The 20,804-nt window shown below is 46.5% G+C and overlaps 10 protein-coding genes across 10 annotated transcripts; 2 read left to right on the top strand and 8 right to left on the bottom strand.

Moving 5' to 3' along the window:
* Positions 1 to 53: 53 nt before the first annotated feature.
* Positions 54 to 2,830, bottom strand: SERLADRAFT_460710 (glycoside hydrolase family 16 protein; the record flags this gene model as incomplete). The annotated part of the gene is made up of 14 exons (XM_007315415.1): positions 54 to 949; positions 1,004 to 1,086; positions 1,137 to 1,151; positions 1,210 to 1,350; positions 1,408 to 1,567; positions 1,620 to 1,663; positions 1,717 to 1,789; positions 1,837 to 1,864; positions 1,923 to 1,941; positions 1,994 to 2,070; positions 2,127 to 2,243; positions 2,311 to 2,322; positions 2,382 to 2,417; positions 2,473 to 2,830. 14 exons carry the CDS (start codon positions 2,721 to 2,723, stop codon positions 806 to 808), a joined length of 1,200 nt encoding a protein of 399 aa, XP_007315477.1.
* A 75-nt stretch (positions 2,831 to 2,905) lies between these two features.
* Positions 2,906 to 3,716, bottom strand: SERLADRAFT_460712 (uncharacterized protein; the record flags this gene model as incomplete). The annotated part of the gene is made up of 4 exons (XM_007315416.1): positions 2,906 to 3,056; positions 3,116 to 3,314; positions 3,367 to 3,374; positions 3,430 to 3,716. 4 exons carry the CDS (start codon positions 3,568 to 3,570, stop codon positions 2,985 to 2,987), a joined length of 420 nt encoding a protein of 139 aa, XP_007315478.1.
* Positions 3,717 to 3,756: 40 nt separating this feature from the next.
* SERLADRAFT_406506 (uncharacterized protein) lies at positions 3,757 to 5,613 on the top strand (the record flags this gene model as incomplete). The annotated part of the gene is made up of 9 exons (XM_007315417.1): positions 3,757 to 3,775; positions 3,839 to 4,276; positions 4,329 to 4,440; positions 4,502 to 4,647; positions 4,701 to 4,771; positions 4,832 to 4,922; positions 4,975 to 5,099; positions 5,159 to 5,323; positions 5,380 to 5,613. The coding sequence occupies 9 exons, from the start codon at positions 3,757 to 3,759 to the stop codon at positions 5,611 to 5,613; spliced, it is 1,401 nt and encodes a 466-aa protein (XP_007315479.1).
* A 508-nt stretch (positions 5,614 to 6,121) lies between these two features.
* SERLADRAFT_435169 (uncharacterized protein) lies at positions 6,122 to 8,188 on the bottom strand (the record flags this gene model as incomplete). Its single annotated transcript, XM_007315418.1, has 1 exon — positions 6,122 to 8,188. One exon carries the CDS (start codon positions 8,186 to 8,188, stop codon positions 6,122 to 6,124), a length of 2,067 nt encoding a protein of 688 aa, XP_007315480.1.
* Positions 8,189 to 8,585: 397 nt separating this feature from the next.
* SERLADRAFT_435170 (uncharacterized protein) lies at positions 8,586 to 9,519 on the bottom strand (the record flags this gene model as incomplete). Its single annotated transcript, XM_007315419.1, has 5 exons — positions 8,586 to 8,853; positions 8,912 to 9,034; positions 9,101 to 9,189; positions 9,264 to 9,366; positions 9,419 to 9,519. 5 exons carry the CDS (start codon positions 9,517 to 9,519, stop codon positions 8,586 to 8,588), a joined length of 684 nt encoding a protein of 227 aa, XP_007315481.1.
* A 1,816-nt stretch (positions 9,520 to 11,335) lies between these two features.
* On the bottom strand, positions 11,336 to 12,493 carry SERLADRAFT_460716 (uncharacterized protein; the record flags this gene model as incomplete). The annotated part of the gene is made up of 5 exons (XM_007315420.1): positions 11,336 to 11,719; positions 11,787 to 11,909; positions 11,972 to 12,060; positions 12,118 to 12,238; positions 12,301 to 12,493. 5 exons carry the CDS (start codon positions 12,405 to 12,407, stop codon positions 11,452 to 11,454), a joined length of 708 nt encoding a protein of 235 aa, XP_007315482.1.
* A 777-nt stretch (positions 12,494 to 13,270) lies between these two features.
* On the bottom strand, positions 13,271 to 14,079 carry SERLADRAFT_460722 (uncharacterized protein; the record flags this gene model as incomplete). The annotated part of the gene is made up of 4 exons (XM_007315421.1): positions 13,271 to 13,531; positions 13,589 to 13,722; positions 13,791 to 13,937; positions 13,993 to 14,079. 3 exons carry the CDS (start codon positions 14,023 to 14,025, stop codon positions 13,669 to 13,671), a joined length of 234 nt encoding a protein of 77 aa, XP_007315483.1.
* Positions 14,080 to 14,914: 835 nt separating this feature from the next.
* On the top strand, positions 14,915 to 16,459 carry SERLADRAFT_460726 (uncharacterized protein; the record flags this gene model as incomplete). Its single annotated transcript, XM_007315422.1, has 1 exon — positions 14,915 to 16,459. One exon carries the CDS (start codon positions 15,108 to 15,110, stop codon positions 16,215 to 16,217), a length of 1,110 nt encoding a protein of 369 aa, XP_007315484.1.
* A 23-nt stretch (positions 16,460 to 16,482) lies between these two features.
* Positions 16,483 to 18,121, bottom strand: SERLADRAFT_360150 (uncharacterized protein; the record flags this gene model as incomplete). Its single annotated transcript, XM_007315423.1, has 5 exons — positions 16,483 to 16,689; positions 16,744 to 17,156; positions 17,211 to 17,642; positions 17,703 to 17,972; positions 18,025 to 18,121. 5 exons carry the CDS (start codon positions 18,119 to 18,121, stop codon positions 16,558 to 16,560), a joined length of 1,344 nt encoding a protein of 447 aa, XP_007315485.1.
* A 173-nt stretch (positions 18,122 to 18,294) lies between these two features.
* SERLADRAFT_460732 (uncharacterized protein) lies at positions 18,295 to 20,518 on the bottom strand (the record flags this gene model as incomplete). The annotated part of the gene is made up of 12 exons (XM_007315424.1): positions 18,295 to 18,609; positions 18,675 to 18,777; positions 18,829 to 18,872; positions 18,939 to 18,998; positions 19,064 to 19,138; positions 19,184 to 19,265; positions 19,316 to 19,419; positions 19,473 to 19,718; positions 19,770 to 19,946; positions 20,001 to 20,139; positions 20,191 to 20,304; positions 20,361 to 20,518. 12 exons carry the CDS (start codon positions 20,510 to 20,512, stop codon positions 18,397 to 18,399), a joined length of 1,509 nt encoding a protein of 502 aa, XP_007315486.1.
* Positions 20,519 to 20,804: the final 286 nt, after the last annotated feature.

Raw genomic sequence — 20,804 nt, forward strand, 5'->3', positions numbered from 1 at the left:
GTGCTGCTTTATCATCCTCGCTGTCTGGGATACGCTCCATAGCTCTATCGTACGGTACCGTTCTTCATCCAACCCCCAAAACTCTGTTCGATCCAGCACACACCTTATCATGTCGTATCATCAAACATCTTTGGAACAACTGGGGAAAAGATTCAGGAGGGCTACGAAATGGCGAAGTTGACCTGTATAGCATCAACGTCCCCATGATTGAGAACCTGCTCAGCGAAGAGGGATTGAGGATCTGTTGGACGCGCATATGGCGTAACTCGTATGGTCGACTATTCAAGGCCGTCGAGGCACGACTAGAGGCGGAACCTCTGACGGGTGATGTTCCATCTGCTGGGCCGGACGCTTTGGACGGGAAGCCACCGGCCATAAAGCCAAGCTCTGATAGCGCATCTGCAAATAACTTAGTGTTCAAGTTTTCTCCTGACATGCAAGGTCTCATTACGCCCTCACTATCGTCTGTACCTGTTGGAACGGATGGGTGGGCTTTGGGGCATGGATGGGTCTGTGTTACACCTTTGAGGGCTAGTTTTGCTGAGGCACCAATCCCAGGAGAGGATGTAGAACTTTCTGGGGATGCAGAAAAGCGATTCAGAGAGATCAAATTGTAAACTGTGGCCTCTGTATATCATCTAACTGCCTAAATATGTAACATATGTAACCGTTCAAATGTCATTCCATTCAGATATAAATGTATCGTAGGGTATCGTGATATCATTAGTCGTATCAGTCGTTGGATAAAATCTACAGGAGAAGATGAATGTTCCGCTTCCAGCATGCGCATCCTTCGGTATAATGTTCATAGTCCAACGTTCAAAACGATACTAAGGAGAATCCAACCAATCAGGGCGGGGCCTAGGACCGCATATTGGGTGGCGTCATTTGAGACCGACACACTTGCTCTTTTGTAGACTTTCAGTGAATTAATGATCCATGAAGCATTCTATAAACGAGTTGATTGAAAACGCAATAGACCGCTAAATTATAAAGTACGCACGACAAAGTTAGCTGGATCCACAAGCCTTTCTTCACATGTTCCAGGGCAGCCTGAAGTGGTATAAGAATTCCCTGCCCAGTCACCTAAAGAGTACTCAGTACAAATTAATTATTTTGGTGACCAGATAACTTACCACAAAAAGTGATGTCTTCAAGGTACTAATGAGCAAAATATTGAAGATAGCGAAAAAAAAAAAAAAAACTCGCCAAAGATGACAGAATGATTCACAAAATATTGGGTTGGATTACACGCTTCGGGAGACAGCGAGGCAACTGGTACTCCCCAGCCAGCCGGGTTGGGATTACCTTGCACGATGTCCGTAGGAATGGCAGCACGGTAGAACGACCCTTCAAGGTACTATGGTTAACTAAATACGCATCCAAATGGGAAGAGACTTCACATACAAACAGAAATACCATCATCGTCCCACTTCATCGCGAACACGCCACCGCCTTGAGAGTCAAAATATGGGCCATAAGAAGCCCTGCTCCATTCTGTGACCGCACAGCCAGAATTGCTGTTTATCAAAGCATTACAGTCAAGATTGTCAGTGCCATTAATTTGCTATATCATGAAAATGGTCAGTACACGATGTGACTACAAGCTTACAACTTACATCAATGGTTCCCGTCATGTTCACGGTAGAGGTCATCATACAGCCTTCATAGAAGTTGTGAACATTCATATCGGATAACATCACTCTACGAACATACCTGGAGCGGTATGCCAAGTAACTTGATTATATTGGTTATCATGGACACCCTCTAAAATATCTATCTCGCCGCTCTTTAAACAGTTGAGAACAAGTACGAAATACAAATTTAACTACTCACATAAGGCCATGTACCACCTCCGAGAGTCCTAGAAGTGGAAACGTTTATTTAAATATAATTGATATTCGTAATACGAGTACACTTGCCAGAAAGCAGGCCAAACAGCTTAATATGGATGTCAAAAACAAAACTGATTCAACGAACACGCAAGACTTACCACAACCCCACGGAGCCATATCTAGGTCGAGGATAAATAGTCCCGTGTTGTATATTGCCTGGCTTGATATACGTACGCTGTGCACAATTAGGATGAGTATGCGCTCATGAAGGCGAGTATTATAAACCAGTACCTGCCCCGATTGGCTCCCATAGCAAGAGTAGTGGTGTTATCACCTTTCATGATAACCTTGTTATTGCTTGTGACGTATGCGAGACCGCTAGAGTATGCCGTTTGTTGGTCTACAAAGCTAAGAATGTGAGGGTTTTAGAGTCAGCGAGTTATAGTCATAGTACGTGGATAATGAGCGGACTCACTCAACCATGCCACTATAAAGAGTCATTCAGTGTCGGGAAGTAAGGAAAGTAATAATAAAAAGGGGGCGTACTGTGTGGGATCGGCTCCTGTGTAGAAGTCGAATCTACTATAGGCAATTATCTATCCTCTGTTTGCTCTAGAATTGTATTGAATGGACATACTCGAAGAATGTCTGACCTTCATAATTATCCTCTATCACCCATAGCACGTCAGACGCATTCGAGGACGTGCTGTTTCCATCGCGTCTGAGCACAGGCCCTGGTGGTTCATGCTCAGGAAGAAATCTTTCGGACGCTAGTTCGGATCGGAAACCAAGGGGGCTGCCCCCGAAGTCGGGCAGGGCTGCCGCACGGCGTCGGAGGGACAGCAGGAAAAATAATGAGCGAAGCAAAACAGTAGCGAATAATTTCATAATAAAAAAAGTGTCAAGAAGTCGTGAAGGTCTAAGGCAAGCTGGATTATGAAGAGGATTTTAAGAACGCGAGGCAAGCACGTTGAACTCGGAGGCAGTCACCGTTTGTCAGAGTGGAGCGCGGTATTCAGGTCGCGTGCGCAGCTCCGCGTTTTATCGTGGGATCTAACCGGTCGCGAACGGATTGAGATATCTATAAGTACAGGATTTCTATTCGTATAGAGTATGTAACAATACAGACAATAAAAAAATACTACAGCTTTAGCTTGGCTGTTTTTTGTCGGAGTGACCCAAATGTTTACCAGGCTGTATATGATCCCGGATACGTTGTTTCTGCATTACAGGATTGCGAGTTGAGTTGATAATCACCATGTGTAGCGTCCGCTACTCACCAGGACCTTCAGCTCAGGAAATCCACCTTCCACCTTGCGATCCCAAACCAAATGTGAATCTCCACTATCGGAAAACAACCAGACACGGAACCGGCCACCTGTTTGATCCGAGTTGAGAGGAACAATTGAAATGCCCTTTATTATCGGTGGAGGGAATGTAAGGAAGAGTTCCGTTGATACCCAAGTTGCTCGATGTAGCCTGAGCAGATGTCTTTATATCAGTGGTACTAGCGATAACCCGGAAAACTAACCAGCGGCACTAGGCAATTGAGTCAATGGAAACTAAATGACGAGGACGCTGAGGCAAGACTCACTCTATCGCAAAATTCGATCGTGACATTGGGTGCTGATAGAGAGCTAGGTGGTACAAATGTCGCTGGATTAAGGGGATCATGGACAGCACTGTCGGTGTCTACGAGAGGACATGCTGCACTTTCCTGAGTTTCCTCGGTCATGGTGGAAGAGAAGGATGATAGGGTTAGGTGTAGAAATGATCAATGGTCAGATGACCTTTGTCGACGCGTTGTTGCACGAGGCGCGCCTTGTCCTACTACCACCATCTCATAGGTGCTACAGATAGGATAAAGACACGTATGAAATCAGAAAACCAAGATAGAGATTCTATAACAAGACGAAGTACAATGATCTGGACCGTTCACGGTATGTCCTCATAGAACGTAAGCACGCAAAATTCATGATCAGTGTATTCTATGGTTTTTGCAGTCGAAGTGCGTCTTTCTACAACTGCTAAACGGCGGGTGGATACTGTCAGAAATGCTGTTCTGGAATATATCTCGTCTTTTGATCACATATCTCTACCCTCGACGATACAAGGCTGGGAACAAGTCCCTACCCTAGCGGGCTGTGTCGAGCGGATCACCGTATCAGAATCATCATGCCCGTTGTCGTCTTTACCCGTAGCAGAGACCTCTCTCCAAATACACACGTACCAGCCTATTGAGTCTGACATCGCCGAGGAGTATTCCAATGGTAGCGATGGGAGAGATGGAAGTGAAGAAGTTCTAGCTGCAAGTGTATGCGAACTCCCAAGTAAACATTGGGATGGTCTCTGGGATAGTTTGATATACGCAGATAATATCAAACTCAAGCTTCTTGACTACATATACGCGACGCTATTGTTGAGCGATGCTGACATTGATTGTGGGTGATCACCGTGGCACTGCTTGGCAGTAATTGACCCCTATATTCCTAGCTAACATGGTCTCTTGGAATCGCGTGGTGTTGTTGCATGGTCCTCCAGGAACCGGTAAAACATCGCTGTGCCGTGCATTAGCTCAGAAGCTTTCGATACGTTTATCCCATCGGTAACTCCGTCAATTTATGGCATATAGTCTGTGTTTTGATTTTTGATTTTGATCTGCTCAGATATTCGCAATCACGTCTGTTGGAAATAAACTCTCATTCACTTTTTTCACGATGGTTTTCTGAGTCTGGGAAACTCGTGCAGCGTCTCTTTAGCAATATAACGGACATGGTTGAAGATGAAGACTGCTTTGTAGTCGTCCTTATTGGTTAGTATTTTCGTGAGTCATTTAGTGCTTATTGTACTCATTCGCATATCCAGACGAGGTAGAATCCCTGACCGCAGCTAGAGCAGGAGCTATGGCGGGTACGGAACCATCTGATGGGTTACGTGTATGTGCAGAACAAATCTCAGTACTGTTAACGAAATTGAAAATATATGTGATCTGTTAGGTTGTGAATGCGCTTCTCACTCAACTTGACAAGCTCAAACACAAGAAGAATGTATTGGTGATGTCAACCAGCAATCTAGTCAAAGCCATTGGTTAGTGAAGTTTCGGTTCGGCATCGGGGTGATAACCAGATTACTGCTATAGACTCTGCATTCGTCGATCGTGCCGATATAATCCAATATGTCGATCTACCCCCTCGAGAAGCGATCTACGAGATTTTACGTGGCTCGCTCTGTGAATTCATGAGCAAAGGACTGGTCCATGCAACTGTAAGCCCTTTACATCCAGTAAAACATATATATTTCTTTATCCTCTATCACATTTCCAGGAAGTCCCACCACTCAGCGAGGCCAAGCATTACGAAGCGAATGACAAGTACGAACGGCTCAGTGCACTCCAAGCTCCAATCGTTGAATACGAGCAGCTACCAGACGCTCATGCAGAAAGGAAGAATGTCGGTCTACAGCTGCTAATGTTAGCTTCCAAATGCAGAGTGAGTCGATTCCTTATGCGAACAACGATTGTTGGACATATAACGTCGTATTTTAGGAACAAGGTTTATCCGGTCGAGCTCTCAGACGTCTTCCTGTCATGGCCCTGGCTCGTTACATTGGCGTCGGTGGTCACCCAAGCCTGACTAAAGGGTTTACTGCTTCGGGAAAGTTGAATAAGCCAAATGGATCGCGTTTACTAGATGGTCCTTCGATGGACATTGGGGCATGGTTAGATTCGATAGAAAGTGTCGTGTCGGATAGGGCGGTACAGTACGAGAAGCTGATTTAACTTTTCCTTCTTTCTAAGCATGCATCGTTGCTACTTGCTGTGTCTTCACTTCTATTCATTCTTGTCACATCGCACTGTTGATCCTGAACAGTTCAAGGTGCCCCACTGCATTGTTGCATTGTACTTACTTCACTGAACATAAAGGTAATGTGTACTGAAATTCAGTATTGACCCCAATCGTTCTGTTTGTAAAAGGGTGGCTATATTGTATTTAGCACTGAAAAATGTGCAAAAATATGCGCAACGAGTTCATTCGACAAGCTTGGTTTAAGATCTGAGATACGATGTATATGCAAAGAATATATACGTGTAAGATAGTATGTTGGCCTAAAGAGCCTTACATGCAAATATGCAGCTAAAGCAGACCAGCCGTCGAAAACCGCTGAATTGCCTTGAACTGTATGTGACTTCTGGTATATGAAGCACCTGAGGAATATTGCGTTGATAAAAATTAAGAAACGACGAGCAAACCATTTGCTCACATGAGCGGCAGAAATAATCCGCTTTCTTACGACTCCAGTCTGTCGGCATACAACGACATCGCCAGGCCTTGCTGACTTGCAAGCCATCCTGGCTTCGAATATCGAGCAATCCTCCTTCCATTTCCCTTCTGTGTATTTCTGCTGCTCATAATTTGAGCGCGTCTCATCCCGGGCGGTGGTCGTTGGAAATTCACGATCTCTGTCCATGTCTTACGCGCAATCGGTGACCGTTCGCCGCTATCGCGAAGATAAACATCCTTCCCAGACCACACGCGCCGTCCAAGCCGCTCTTTTACTCGCTGCGTAGTACGCGACATTATGAGCTCAATATGTTGGTTGAATGCAGTTATCTGTTCAAGGTCCCGTTGGAGAATACTGAGGTGGAGATCAAGGTCAAAGTACTTTATAGGTGCGGGTGAGGGTGTCCATGGAGCATCAATGTCAACCTCTAGAGCTGAGGAGATGGCCTTTTTGGGAACTTGTCGAGGTTCTATTGCAGATGCCAATGGCGATCCAGACGAAACGCTCGATGATGGGGAAAGACTGGATGCAGAATTGGCAGCTTTGCTTGTTGTAGCAATAGGAATCTCTCCGACTGGTTGGGGCACGGAAGATGAGGTTGGCAACTCTGATACTGTGGAGCTCGCCTCTTCTAACGCTCGCTCTTGTACATTTTGTCGTACCTGGGAGTAGAATACAATATCATTCTTCTTCCGCCGAATAGTTTGCCTAGCAACCCAAGCAACCCATCGCATGAGCTGCAAGTTCTTGTCTCGGTTGGCCTCTCCAAACACAGGGAGGATCGTTCCTTTATTGATCGTAAAATGTGGTGCCAAAACCTCGCCAAGAGAGTCTCTCATCTGCGAGCGGAGGTCCCTGTCCGTTTGTCGATCGAGACGCATAGCCTGAAATAGGTAATGACGCGCGAAGGTAGCATGACCTGCCCTGGATATGTGCTTAAGCAAGATATTGTAGGTCGTCGTGTTTGGCGCCGCATGTGGTGCCTGGTACGGTTGCGTCGAGGCTGGGTTAATGACTCCAAAATCGTCCTCCTCGTCAAACGCCATCGAGAAATGCTTATTAGCTTGGGGAGGCAGTGGCTGCGTGAGCACCTCGAACGCCTGTACAAGCTTTGGCACATTCCCAAAACGTCCAAGCATGTCTAGCGTGGTGTTCAGCGCGGCCGTAGAGAATGGAACTCGGTAGTCCAGGCCTTCCACTCCTTCCGCGCTCGTAACGACGTCCAATGGAGGATGATCAGGGTTGTCCAAATCAATCCCATATCCAACTTTCATGAGTCTACTGAAACCTTCTTCGTCTGCAATCTCCTTCAACACGCGTATGGTAAGATCAAGATTTACCGAGGTGAAGGGTAACTTGTAAGTCGCCATGCCCTTCATCAGCTCCTGGGACATCCTTCCCGCTTCCTCCACCAATCGCCCTCGCTCGAATTTATAAATGGGGAGAGAAAGCCGGTGGGCAATGGCTTGCAGACACAGTCCATAGGTTTTTGGTGTCGGGTGCAATCCAAATACGAGTGTCAACTCGTTGTATACCTGAAAAGCACCTTTGTAGTGTCCAACTGAAGCAAACTGCTCCAGAATAAAATGATAGTCTGAGAGGGTTGGCTTGTGGCCTGTTGTACGTATGTTACGCATGACGGACTTCAACCGTGCTTCGTACATGTGAGGAATTCTAGGCGCATTGCCAGCTGCCATACGGCGTGCCATAGCTCCACGTAGAACATTGGTAGAAGGTACGCATTTCCTGAGAACCGCTTGGTGTATCTCCAGAGGTAGATGCTCGAACTCCAGATAGCCCAACAGGTCGGTGTAGTAGCTCCAGACGCGTGAGGGGTTCGGAAAGTCGCGCCCTACACTGTCTTCGAGGTCATGATACTTCTGCTGTCGAAGAAGATCTTGTGCGCTGTTTGAAGAGGTAGCAATACTGGAAAAAGAGAGCGCGTCTGGGACACTCAGTAATGGAAGGGTGATGGCGGAGGAATGGGGTGCAGAGACATGAAAGCGTCTTGGTCGTATTGAAGAATTTGCTATAGTGGGGGTTATCCTGATCTTTGTAAACGTCCTTGACATATTATGGATGTAGAACCAAAGGTTTCTGGCCCTCCTCCCTCTCCAGTCTCCAGGTTGTCTTCCTGCTACGTTTGCGGTTATGCTCGGCCTGCTAAAGTCAAGTGGGGTTTGCTCAAAAAAATTGCACGTGGCCAAAAGTCGCTGAGATTTCCAATTATGGGCATCTACGTTTGCTTGAAACCTCAATTTCTTCAGACGGCGTCGATAGAAGCAAATTTAAAGAAAATAAAAGCTCGAAGAATTACAAAAAATCACAAGAAACTCGATGCTTCGAGTTAAATCGCTGAATTTACCAGAATTTCATTCTTTATTCTTCCCAGTAGCATAGTACATGCAGTACCATATTCAAGGCAGATATGGTATTCATCACAGCAGTCGCCAATGATGGCAGTCTTTATTAGATCCTTCTCCATACCACCATCCTTTCAGTTCCTTCGCGCCCCTCCCTCACGATTCCCGGAATCTTGTCATACACTTTCTCCCATCCTTGGCCCAAGGGCTCAATATAATCCTCAGGCTCGACATGGAACGGTGGGCCATGATAATCTTCTAAAGGAAGCCCAAGTGGGAAAATAAGCGTGATTAGATATCCGCCCGGCTTGATGAGTGCTGAAATCTGACGCCCCCATTCATTTCGACGTTCAGGCGGGAAAGCGACAAAGAACCTGTGAACGACAGTTACATTAACCTGAGAGAAGTATATGGGCAGTAAAATATACAAACGTATAATCGTAGATGACGTCGTAGTTTTGACCGTCTGGCACGCTGTACGTGAAGAAATCAGCTTCATCGAAAGTCACTTTCCCAATTGCAGAGGACAAGTCTTCCGGGATGGATTTTAGCTTGCTATAAACCACCAGCATACCATGTCAGGTGTATTCCATTAAAGAAACGTTTGATTTTTGTACCCACTCTCTGGCATTTTGTAGGCCCACAGGGGATATATCAAGACCCACAGTCTCAAGGCCAAGTTTAGCAGCAATGAGTACTGCATCGTATCCCTGAAAAGAGTGGTAAGGAACACAGTGGAGCACAAAATAGAGCGACTTTCACTCGCCCTTCCACATCCAGGAACAAGAGCGCGACCTGTCCTTGGGAAATCCACGGATCCTGACTGAAGTAGTTCTTGCAAAGCTAGCTGGACATCACCAACGTCCCAAAAGGTCAAACGTTTCTTCCTGATAATGGCATTATTTATTGGCTAGTAGAGGGTCCAACTCTTACACTCACCAAATTTCGTCCCACCCATGCATGGGGTTGTCTTGAAGTAGCTTTCTGGCGACCAACCGGTCGTCATTTCGCATAGTGGGTACATGCTTTGAACTGGCCATTTTGTGAGATCAATTGACAACCATTCTTTCGACATCAGGTTATAAGGGGGACTGCCTCATATTTCAGCCGACCCTCAGGCCTCAGGCTTGACATGCTTGACAGGTGGTACACACGTCACGAGAAAAGGAAAAGGAATCCATATATCAAACTTTCGTTCCAAGTCCGATAGCTTTTCTCTTGCCCTCACCCGTGATGGTCTGCCTTGCGCAATCACATCACATGAATTATTTATGCCATGGCCTTATCCACTACGCCTTGAGAAAACATGCTTACTTGCATTTGAAGCCCGCCATAACCAACAGCCTTATCCCGCCTGATTCCAAAATGACTGGGCTACAGCCCAACTCGTTAGGCAATATTTAAGCAACCGAAGAAAATGCGCAATATGAAAGGTTACGGTGCACCTCTTTCTCGAATGCATGAACGAATATTTCAGTGGGCCCTATAATATGGCCCGCGAAAGGGGGACCGTAAAGATCAAGCCAAATTGGACGATTCTCTGAGATGGTGAGAATTTGGATAACAGAAGAACGTGAGGTCGGGCTGGATAGCACAATATGGGAGGGAATAAGTTATTGGCTCTCCTGGAAAGGGATCGATAGAGAAATGAAGATGGAGATGGAGTAAAATGGCGGCACCGACGAGTCTTCTATTATTCACGGATAAGAATGGGATCCCCAGAGCGAGACTTGATATCACTGAGGGCCGTTGCTCCGTCCAGTCTGTCCTTTCGATACGCGAACATCCAAGCCTTGTGAAAGAGTCGTAGTCATCCTCCCTTTGGTATAAACTATAGCGAAACGTCTCCTCGATGGTTTACCTCATTCTGAGTCTTAAGGGTGTCAATTCGAACGCAGATTGTTGTAGCGCCTCGTCCAGAGGTCCGCCGTGACAGGTTGTAACTTTGAGGATTATTACTGGCCACTATATTGATAGTTTATCGAGGCATAGATATTAATGGTCAAGCGAACAATCACCAAGTATCAACCAAGTATTGGTCAAGGGCACGCTGAGCAAGTTGAACGTTGGAAGTGCAAAAGGAGCTGACAAATCAACTGGCCCGTGCGCGAATTTCTTGGAAGTATATAAGGCTGAGTTAGACATAGTTGAATTCTCATACTTACCTTGATGGCATGAGCTCCTTCATCTACCTGGGTTTGTGGGCCTTTGAGACCTTCCATAGCACGGCGACCTTGTCCTTACAGAGGGTAGCTTTGGTTTGTATGGGCTTCGGCTCATGCACTGTCTCAATATTTTCCTGTCCTACCACGGCCACTCTGGCTGGGTAGGCCTTTTTTTTTCGACCTTTCTTGGTCCTAACCCTAACCTTAGGGGCACTATCTACTCCTGATCCTCTGTAGTGACAATAATAATAAAATACATGAAATATAAGGTTACAAAGTACCGCTGTATACAGAGGGGAGGGATGAGGGTGGGTAACGCGAATAACTTAATAGGACTCGAAAGAGTGAGTAGCCTGAGAGGGTGACCTTGAAGGGGGACGTTCCATCCGGTAAAAGGGACGTGTCGCGAAGAACACACCATCAAAGACTTGGTCTTTCCAGAAAGTGATAGCAAGGGCGAAAGCGAGGCTTGATGAGGCGTAAAGGATGATGGGGAGCCATACCTTGAAGAGATTGGAAATCGGGAGACCAGTGTCGAACATACCGCTGTGACTGTCTGCAAGAGTGAGTGGGAAGTGGGAGGTGCGGTGAGTGTGTGGCGAATTGGGAGGCAGGAAATGGCTTCGTCGTCGTAGGTATAAACTGCCGTGTCGTACATCTTGTTTCTGATGTTGATTTAATGTTGATCTAATGAGAGAATAAGCATGTCACATTACTTTGAAGTAGTGTAGTACATGCACATAATACAGTGCCGCCAAGGCATATATGGCTATTCATCACAGCAGCCGCTAATGATAGCAGCCTTCATCAGATTCTTCTCCATACCACCATCCTTTCGGTTCCTTTGCGCCCCTCCCTCACGATCTCCGGAACCTTGTCATACACTTTCTCCCATCCTTGACCCAAGGGTTCAATATAATCTTCGGGATCAACGTGGAATGGTGGGCCAACGTAGCCTTCTAAAGGAAGTCCGAGCGGGAACACAAGTGTGATAAGATATCCTCCGGGCTTGATGAGCGCACACATCTGGCATCCCCACTCGTTGCGACGTTCGGGAGGAATTGCGACGAAAAACCTACAATTTGCGCGTAGTTCCACATTATTGAGTGCGAATAGAAAATTATACGAGATAGGACACTTACGTGTAGTCATATATGAGCGAGAATTTCTGATCATCTGGCACTTTGAATGTGAAAAAGTCTGTCGCTTCATAGGACACCTTTTCAATACCAGACAACAGACCCTCGGGTGCCGAGTTTAACTGACTACAAGATTCCAGGCCGTCATTAAAATAAGCGGTTGATCGATATGTGATTACATCACTCACTCTCGTGCAGCTTGAACGCCGACAGGGGATATGTCAAGACCGAGAGTGTCAAGGCCAAGTTTAGACGCGATCAGTAAAGCGTCATAGCCCTAAAGGTATAATGATGAATTTCGATAAGTGAAGGCACGATCAATTACTATACCAACCCTTCCACAGCCAGGGACAAGGGCCCGTCCTTCCCTCGGCAGGTCCAGCGACGCAGAAAGAAGCAAGCCTTGCAAGGAAAGCTGTACATCACCACTATCCCAAGGCGTTACACCCTGCTTCCTAGGAAATATTAAGACATTTTCATATCAGGCATAAAACGGAGATAGATCGTTTCGACTGACCATGATTCATTCCAACCACCTGAGGCGTCCTGTGCAATGAGTTTTTTAACATATTCCCTATCGGTGTTGAACTTGTCTCCAAGTAGTGTGAGAGATGATTCAGCCATTATACCAAGTGAAGCGAGGTATTAGGGAGCAACCGTCATCTATTGAAAGCGAGCTTTATAGTCGCTGAGCGTGACCATCATAATGGATTTGCAAGCATGCTCACAAACAGCTTCTAAATATGCTTACTAGGGATTTAATTAATTTAACCCATTAAGAATCGTCCTCAAGATAAACCTCGGGCAAACGGGGATCGCTAAGCTTGACCGGTATGGTCGGTGCACAGGACAATTCTTCGAGTTGCTTTGTGGTAAAACAAAATCTCTACTACGCACAGAGTGGACTTGTATTTAGTAGACTTACAAAGGACCGAATCAGAGCATTCATATGCAATTGCACATTCAACTTGGAGTAACAGGAACACAAAGAAAAAGTCATACAGACAACACTGACATTAGGAAGACGTTGACGGGAACTGGCATTGACAGTGATCACAAACAGCAGAGAAGAACTTGAAGAGGACATCAGGGAGGTAAAGAGCTGACAAATCAACTGGTCCGTGCGCAGAGTCTCAATCGTATATAAGGCTGAGCTGGACATGGTTGTATCTTCATACTTACCTTGATGGCATAAACTCCTTCATCTACCTGGGTTTGTGGGCCCTGGGAACCCTTCATAGCACGGCGACCTTGTCCATACAGAGGGTGCTCTTGGCTTGTATGGGCTTCGGCTCATGCACCGTCTCAATATTTTCCTGTCCTACCACGGCCACTCTGGCTGGGTAGGCCTTTTTTTTCGACCTTTCTCGGTCCTAACCCTAACCCTATGACATCCAATACAAACACATTCGTTGAGATGTAATAATACCAAGTCGGCCATGTTTTGCATAATATGAATTGCTGTATCTTGAACCCGAAGGGCTTCTGAATCTGATAATCTATCCTCATTACTATCTGGTAATGTTGCGAGTGATCCTTTTAAACTTTTGACAAAAAAAACTAGTGCTGTAAAATGTGCAAGACATGTAGTTGTAATGTCATCTATATGCCTCAGATCTACGCAAGGCGACAGTAGTGGGACAGCAAAGGTAAGAACACATCATCTCTACTAAGACTGTGCATGAACGTGGCTGACTGGACTTTGCTGCAGATCGTGATTTTGAAGATAGACTGATTCATAACGATAGCTTTGGAAAATATTGGTGATACTGTAACTCAATCTACAGGGGTAATGCAAAGCCTACCATCTTTTAGCTCCATTCATACAATATCGTTTCTCGATCTAAAAAAGACATCCACCAATATTCGTTCGTCAACTTGAATCCTATCGTACAGCTTCAAGAATCTCCATTGATGTTACACTGTTACCACGAATCACCTGATTACAATACAATCAGGTTAAGATATGAACAGATATGAACAAGCATCATGGCATATCGTACTCACCACAGTTCCAATTGGGTGCTTTTGAGCGGGTGTGGTTTCCTCCAGAGCATCGTCAATGACGAGATTCAAAAAAAGATCATAGCCACGCAGTGTACCGCTAACTCTACGGCCTCCCTGCAGGTGGACGAACAATTTCTTGTCCATAAACTGGTCAAAGGTATTTGATTAGCGCAGATAGTCATGGTGATAATTAAAAAAATACTTTTTTAAGTTCTGGTTGCGAAGCCTTTGACATCTTTGCTATTGTGTTTGCGAGACCGGCGTTGAGAAGAAGGAGAGCAGCGGGCGCGTTGCTTTGATATGTTTGGTTTGCTTTCCAGACTCGGAGTCCAATCCAGAAGGCTTGGAAGGGTTCGTTGCCCTTGCTAGCTCCAACCAGCCTTATACTCTTTACTTCCTCTTTTTCACCTGAACCACATCCTCTAGACGTTATCCATACTCAAAGCATATCCATCTCCCATCTTTATTCCAGGTTTTTTCCCATATCCGTCAGTTCAAATCATAACCCTTGCTTTACTTCCAAATGTGTGGTATTGACCTGCCATTTCAAAACAACAGCTGCTTTCAATACCCAAGCAAAGCTATCCTCGTGCTCTATTTCCCATTTGAAGTGGACTTATGGCTACACCTGCCTCCCGTCCTGGACCAAATGGTAGCAGCACAGCTCCATCAAACCCACCTACTCCACGTGCTAGAGACTGGAGCAGCCTGAGGTCCGCTGAACCAGGCTCAGCCTTTCGGGGATTAAGCAGAGGACGAGGCGGTGCACGCCCATCAGGTCGTGGTGGTCGGGGAGGCGGTCGCTCGGCGAGTGCCCAGAGCAACAGGGGTGCAAAGGCACCTGCCGAATCCTCAGAGAAAACAGAGAAACTCCCACAGAAACCAGATGTAACCCCTCCAAAACCTCAACCTTTGAGTACAGGAAAAGTTACACCACAGTCGACACCAAAGAAGAATACGGCAGATATTCCACCGCCAACTCCTAGTCAAAAAGGCCGCCCTCCTAGACCTAAACCTGCTTCTCGAAGGCCATCTCACACTGTTCCCGCCGTAGTTGTAGCCCCTGCATCTCCTACCACTGCAACTGGTCCTCAATCAGCTACATCCCCGCGTCCAACTAATCGACGCAGACGTTCTAATCGTGACCAACAAGGAAAGGGCCCTTCGAATAATACTGCTAAAGCGACTGTGTCGACTGTGTCTTCGCAGACCAGTCAAGCTTCCTTGCGCCCTCAGAAAGTGCAAACAGGGCCTTCCTCCCCTGTCATACCACTCAAAGATGCACCGCCTCATCTGGTTATTGCACATCAGGGTGAAATGCGTCACGATATAGATGCACTGGTCGAGCGTGTGAGAGCTGTCGCAATGGCAGATCATAGACCTACTACCCCTGGCAGCCATATCGATTGGGCTGGTGATGACGATGACAGCTTACCTGATCTTGACGACTGGGGTGTAACGACGGCTTCAAAAAGCAATGCCGAAAAACACGAAGAAATATCCCCTATCCTTGTGGACACTCTGAAACCCTTGCCAGAACCTCAGCTGATCGAGGAAGCGGTACCAGGCAAAAATACCAATGAGTCGACTTCTCCTGGAAAAACAGATGGACCTTCTCCTCTTCCACCCTCTCCGCCGTCTTCGCTTCCCACGTCCTCGTTCGAGGATGATACTGGTGACATCCTTCCAACACCGAAGAGTAAAATGTCAGCTTCATCGTCTGACAGTGGCGCAGTCAAAGCGCTGTCCGATACAGGGGACGGTGCTACTGCACCCCCTCCAAGGTTGCCCCTTCATCCTTCGCTTCCTCCTAAGCCCGTTGCAGCCGTGGAAACTCTCAAGGCACGGTCGAAACCCCGAGGAAACCACGCACGTCCCAATCTGCCCCAAAAGCCAGCACCTGCAGCTACCACTGTCGCAGAGCCTGTCGCAGAGCCTGTTGCAGCAGAGCCTGTCGTCAACAGTAATGATGGCCTTGCGCAGTCCATACATGCACCTACTGCTGCGGAAGTAGCGCAAAAGGAGCAGCAACGTCTGACAGAAGAGCAGGGACTCGGCGCGTCGATCCACGCTCCAAAGGGTCTTGCTGATCTTAATACTGCGAATCATTCAGCGTTGGGTCCAACACCCTCACGTGTGTTCAACCCTTCTCACAACCGTTCACGTACTGTGGGTCGACCACCGTCTTTCCAGCAACCGTTTACAGCACCAGCTAGCTTGGCTTCAGGGCGCGTGACACGTTCTGGTGCTTCCTCGCCGCTTGGCCCCAATGGCCTTACACATGCGCGTACACATTCTTCGCCACCATCGAGTGGCCCCGCTAGTCGGGCTCGACCAGTAATCACTGGCGATGCTATCTCGAGGCTCGCTCGAACCATTGGCGGAGCTCCTCGTACTGTCGGGGTATCTGCTGGAGCAAAGGAATGAAGTAGCGGGCGATGGATATCTTTTCACATATTTACAGATATAATGTTTTATTTATAGTGCACATCTTTTGGCTTGCTTTATCTGGTTGATCAGTTTGGATAGTGATGACTGTTAGATACCCGTCTTCGCTCTAGTTTCTCCACTCGGTTTTCGTTTTGTACTTGAACTTTCGCGCATTACGCATGTATAATCTAAAGGATGTACTTACTAACTTGGTATCTGATGATACGATGATGCAAATATTCATTCTCTTTTAACTCTCGACTGATGACTTCTGGAAAGCACTTCATTCACGAGGTATGTAGTGTCGGTAGATTTTCGTTGTACATCCGAGTCTCATCTACTCAGAGCTAAAATAAGACAGCTCAAGTCCTATTGCCTTGATAGGTTTGGACCGGCTAGACAAATCGGAGACAACGCCCAAGCTAACAAGCATCTTCTTCAGACGTCCTTCCCACATCAGAGACATATTCTAGATGGTCATTTAGAGTGAAGCAAGTACGAGATTGATGTAAGCGGCACTTACATTGTTCGTAGATATCCGAGCTTTGACTACACCCCGAACCTCACCCGGTACCGATATTTCTGGAGGATCAGATGGAGCTATAGACGGCAGCGACGGATCTATATCCTCTTGCGCAGGACCTTTTAATGGTCTCCGTCGCATCCACCATTCAGCACCCATCGTCCACTCGCTATCATAACTGTAGACATTAAAATCAAAGCGAGAGGACAATGAGAGATCATGAGAGACCCGTGCTGAATATGCAGTCGATATATGGCCCATCATGGGATTGAACAGAGCAGTGATCGTCGTCGGAGGTTGTGAGGGCGGCCCTCGGGGTGAGGTTTGTGACAGCGGAGAAGACGATGAAGGAGGGAGCTGGAATGATGGTGGAGTTGCATCAGGGAGAGTGGTAAATCGTATGCCAGTGGAGACTGCTCAACAGAAATTGAGAGGGTGAGACATGAGATAGAAGGTCATCGACTTACCTCCTGCACTGCGTTCTTTTGCACTGATATAAAACTCAGCACCAGCGGATACACGGCCTTTGAGACCGCCTTCAGTCGCTTCCTCTTCATCGACGCGTCTCTGCCTCGCTCGAGCCCCAGACGAGTTCGATGAATCATCTGTCGAAGACTCTACAGGGTGTCCAAGTCTCCCGAAGTTGTGCAGAACACGCACACCCCACATGCCATCTTCCGCACTCCAAGTATATTCCGTGCACCATTTACCCACATCATGTTGAAGACTGAACATCACATTGCTGACATTATCTCCACGTGAACGTCGGTCAGCCGATAGAGTCGAGCGTGGGTCAGATATGGCTGCCACGAGAGCTTGCGTCGTAGCAGAAAGCCGTGTAGAGTATAGAGCGTCGAGCCTCCCCGTCGGCAGGTACAGTCGGCCATACAAAAGATAGTCTGTATCCTGCTGGTTAATGTTTCAAGACAAGCTTCGACATGACAGCGACTGGGCCGTACCACGCTTATCCACTCTTTCGCCTGCAAGCCATTCTTCCTCTTTCCCTTCAGGTCTTCGCGGTTGGTCATGCACTTTGAACCGCTCAATCATGTCCTTAAAACGCACAGCTCCCGAGCTCTTCACGTCCAGATCACACGAGGTGAAAATGTATCCTACTGAGCCATTCAGTGAGGGCATTGCATTCATGGAATATGATGTATTGAACAGAGGATTGGGTGACTTTGAAATGGACAGGTGCAGTCCCCGTGGAACACTGAAGTCCAGAATGGCTTGAAGTTGCTTCAGTAGGGCGTTACACTGTAGTTTAGAGGTAGAACTCACCATTTGAAGAACGAGTCAGATTTGCGTAAAGGTTGTCTTCATTCCAACCTGTAGCTCTGTAATAGCTGCGGAGGACATAAGAGGCGAAAGGATGCATCCTTTAAGAGGCTCAAATCCGAAGTTTCTCAACCACTAAGTGGCCCAACAGAGCGCAGATGTAGATACCTTTCGTCTCAAGCTCGATGATTTAAAATGATTGAAGTAAACACAGAATGGAGGAGAACAAGCCTTGCCGCCGGGTACAGATACGGCGTAAGCCCCGCGGCCAAGAAGGGTCTGAGAATTGAATAGCATTCGGCTACAATTTGACTGTACTAGTTTTCCTGAGTAACTAATAGTAATACATTGGTTCGAGATTCTAATGAGTCCATATCAATGTAACTCCTGCAAGACTTGTTGTATAGTCGCCCTCTCCTTACTGTCGGTCACCCAGCATTTTTCCAACAGACCCCACACAACACCATCCAGCCCCCTCTCAACCACTACAGCATCGCGTGGACGGGATGGTAATTGTCCTTGAGAAACTTTAATAACGACGGTTGTTGACCGCTTGACATCCTCCCAGGGGTGCTTGTGGGTCAGTAGCTAACATTGATCAGAGACATAGATGATCTAAAATTGATCTCGAGTACAACTTGAAAGAATCATACCTCCAAAACGGTCATGCCAAATGCGTATATATCGCAAGCAGTAGATAGAACGCCTTGATCGATAATTAACTCGGGTGCAAGCCATCTGTAAGAATCAGAGATTCTGCAGGGATGTCAGCTTTGAGGCAATGATAAGATATTTACAGAGACCTACCCTGTTGACATCGTGAAGGGTACACCTGTGATATCCTCTGTGATCTTGATTAATCAATATTGTTAAATGTCAGTCATAGTGAACTTTTTATGAGACTTGAGAAGAATTACCTTGGAAAAACCAAAGTCGGCCAGTAACGGATTGCCTGAACTATCGATTACGATGCTAGACTACAAACAGATAAGCAAGAGAAATCAGACAAAAATTAGAGCGATGCTAGGTTGTCAAATCTGACTCCTTTGAGGTTACCGTGCACCACTGGTGGCTGCATGGTATGCAGAATACGGAGACCTTCTGCTACGCCGCGAATCTGCACTAGTCAATCAATACTCTGGAGAGGAGGGACAGGCTTTACCATTGCCAAGTGATCAGCGTCGGGGTACTTATTGAGGTATTCCGGAGCAGTCCCATTTGGCTGCCAAGGACTAACGACATACCTGGATCAACAGCTCAGTCATTTAACTGTGCTCTCTGTTGTACCACCTACGGATATGGCCCATCGTTCTGACAGAATCCATAAAAAGGCAGAATATGTTTCCCGCGATCCAACTTCCATACATCTTCCCAAATAGCTGCTTCTCTCTTGAAGCGCTAGAGAGAAGATGAGTACACAATAGAAGTAATGGCAAACTCCATAAGCTTACCGACAAGGTCTTTGGCGAACACTGTGCAGCTCGTATAACCTTGATCGCAACCTTCTCCTCATTAAGATAAAATCCCTCCCATATGTCATACATGGAACTGGACCCATCAACAGGCCACAATCCTGAACGACGAACCTCACCACGCTCGAGATGGGAATGTGGAAGGAGGGAACCCGAAGACTTCTGAAGATAGTATAGATTCTTCTCCAAACCACGTTCCTCGCCAACTGCATTCCCTGGGAGAGACTATGATGATGGATATCAGCGGAGAGGAAATCGATTAAGAAAAGAATAAACCTTTTGTAACAAATCCATAAGGCTATGTAAGATATCACCATGCTGTTTTTGTGTTTCGACAACGATTTCTTCGGTGTTCTTGATATCTGATAAGTACTTGATTACCTCCGCACTGTCTGCTGTACGGTTATTTTCAAATTCGGCTTGCCATTTGTGGATCTCCAGATGAGAAGTAAACTACTCGTAAGATCAGTCTTTCAAAACATGCTGTGGCTAAGTAGTCATACTGACCTGAAACTTTTGTAAGCATTTGGTAATGTCTTCGTGACATTCTTGAATGTCTGCTGAGAGCTCGAGTTGCAGAAGAATTAATTCAACTCGATTCTTCGCAGCCCAGACCTGTATGCGCTTATGAATGCAGTCCAAAGTCCTGATAGCACAATAAGTTTGAATGACATGATAATCTTATAATGGTGCAGACTTCTCGACAGAAGTAACCGCTTCCTTCATTCTGTCTGAGCCCATTTCATCCGCATGATTCTGAAGAACGAGGAGTAGATCGTAGCACCGTTCTTGGAGTTGTGCGAATGCGTTTCTACCAATAATGATCTATGGTCAATCGGCTATATAATTATTGAATTTTCGACGAACTTGTTGGAGCTGACTCTGGCACACATATCGATTATGCCACAAAGAAGGCCAACTGCAGGACTCAGCCACGGGACGGGCGCGAAATGGGCTGTTACTTGAGCAGTTGATTTGAACACTGCGGCGGCAGCCATTTCGTACCCCTTCCGAGTCATGTTATTTGATAGGGCGAACCAAAGCTGTTCAGTGAAGTCTGCGAGGTGTAGCCAGATGCAGGGATAACTGTTGAATTTCAAGCTTGAAGTACTTTACAGGATATGGATATCGATGTTTACTGATGCAGTTCGTGATCTTCGAATTGACGCCATTAATATATGCACTAATCTGAGCGCCTAAACGAAGTTGTTCCGGTACTCAGTCTCCAGAAGAACAAACACGGCCATGTGAACAGCTAAGCAGTTACTGGCAAGATTACCCATTAGTACAAGGAACTTGGCAGGACGCCAA

This window comes from Serpula lacrymans (assembly GCF_000218685.1).
Source record: "Serpula lacrymans var. lacrymans S7.9 unplaced genomic scaffold SERLAscaffold_4, whole genome shotgun sequence".
NCBI lineage: Eukaryota > Fungi > Basidiomycota > Agaricomycetes > Boletales > Serpulaceae > Serpula > Serpula lacrymans.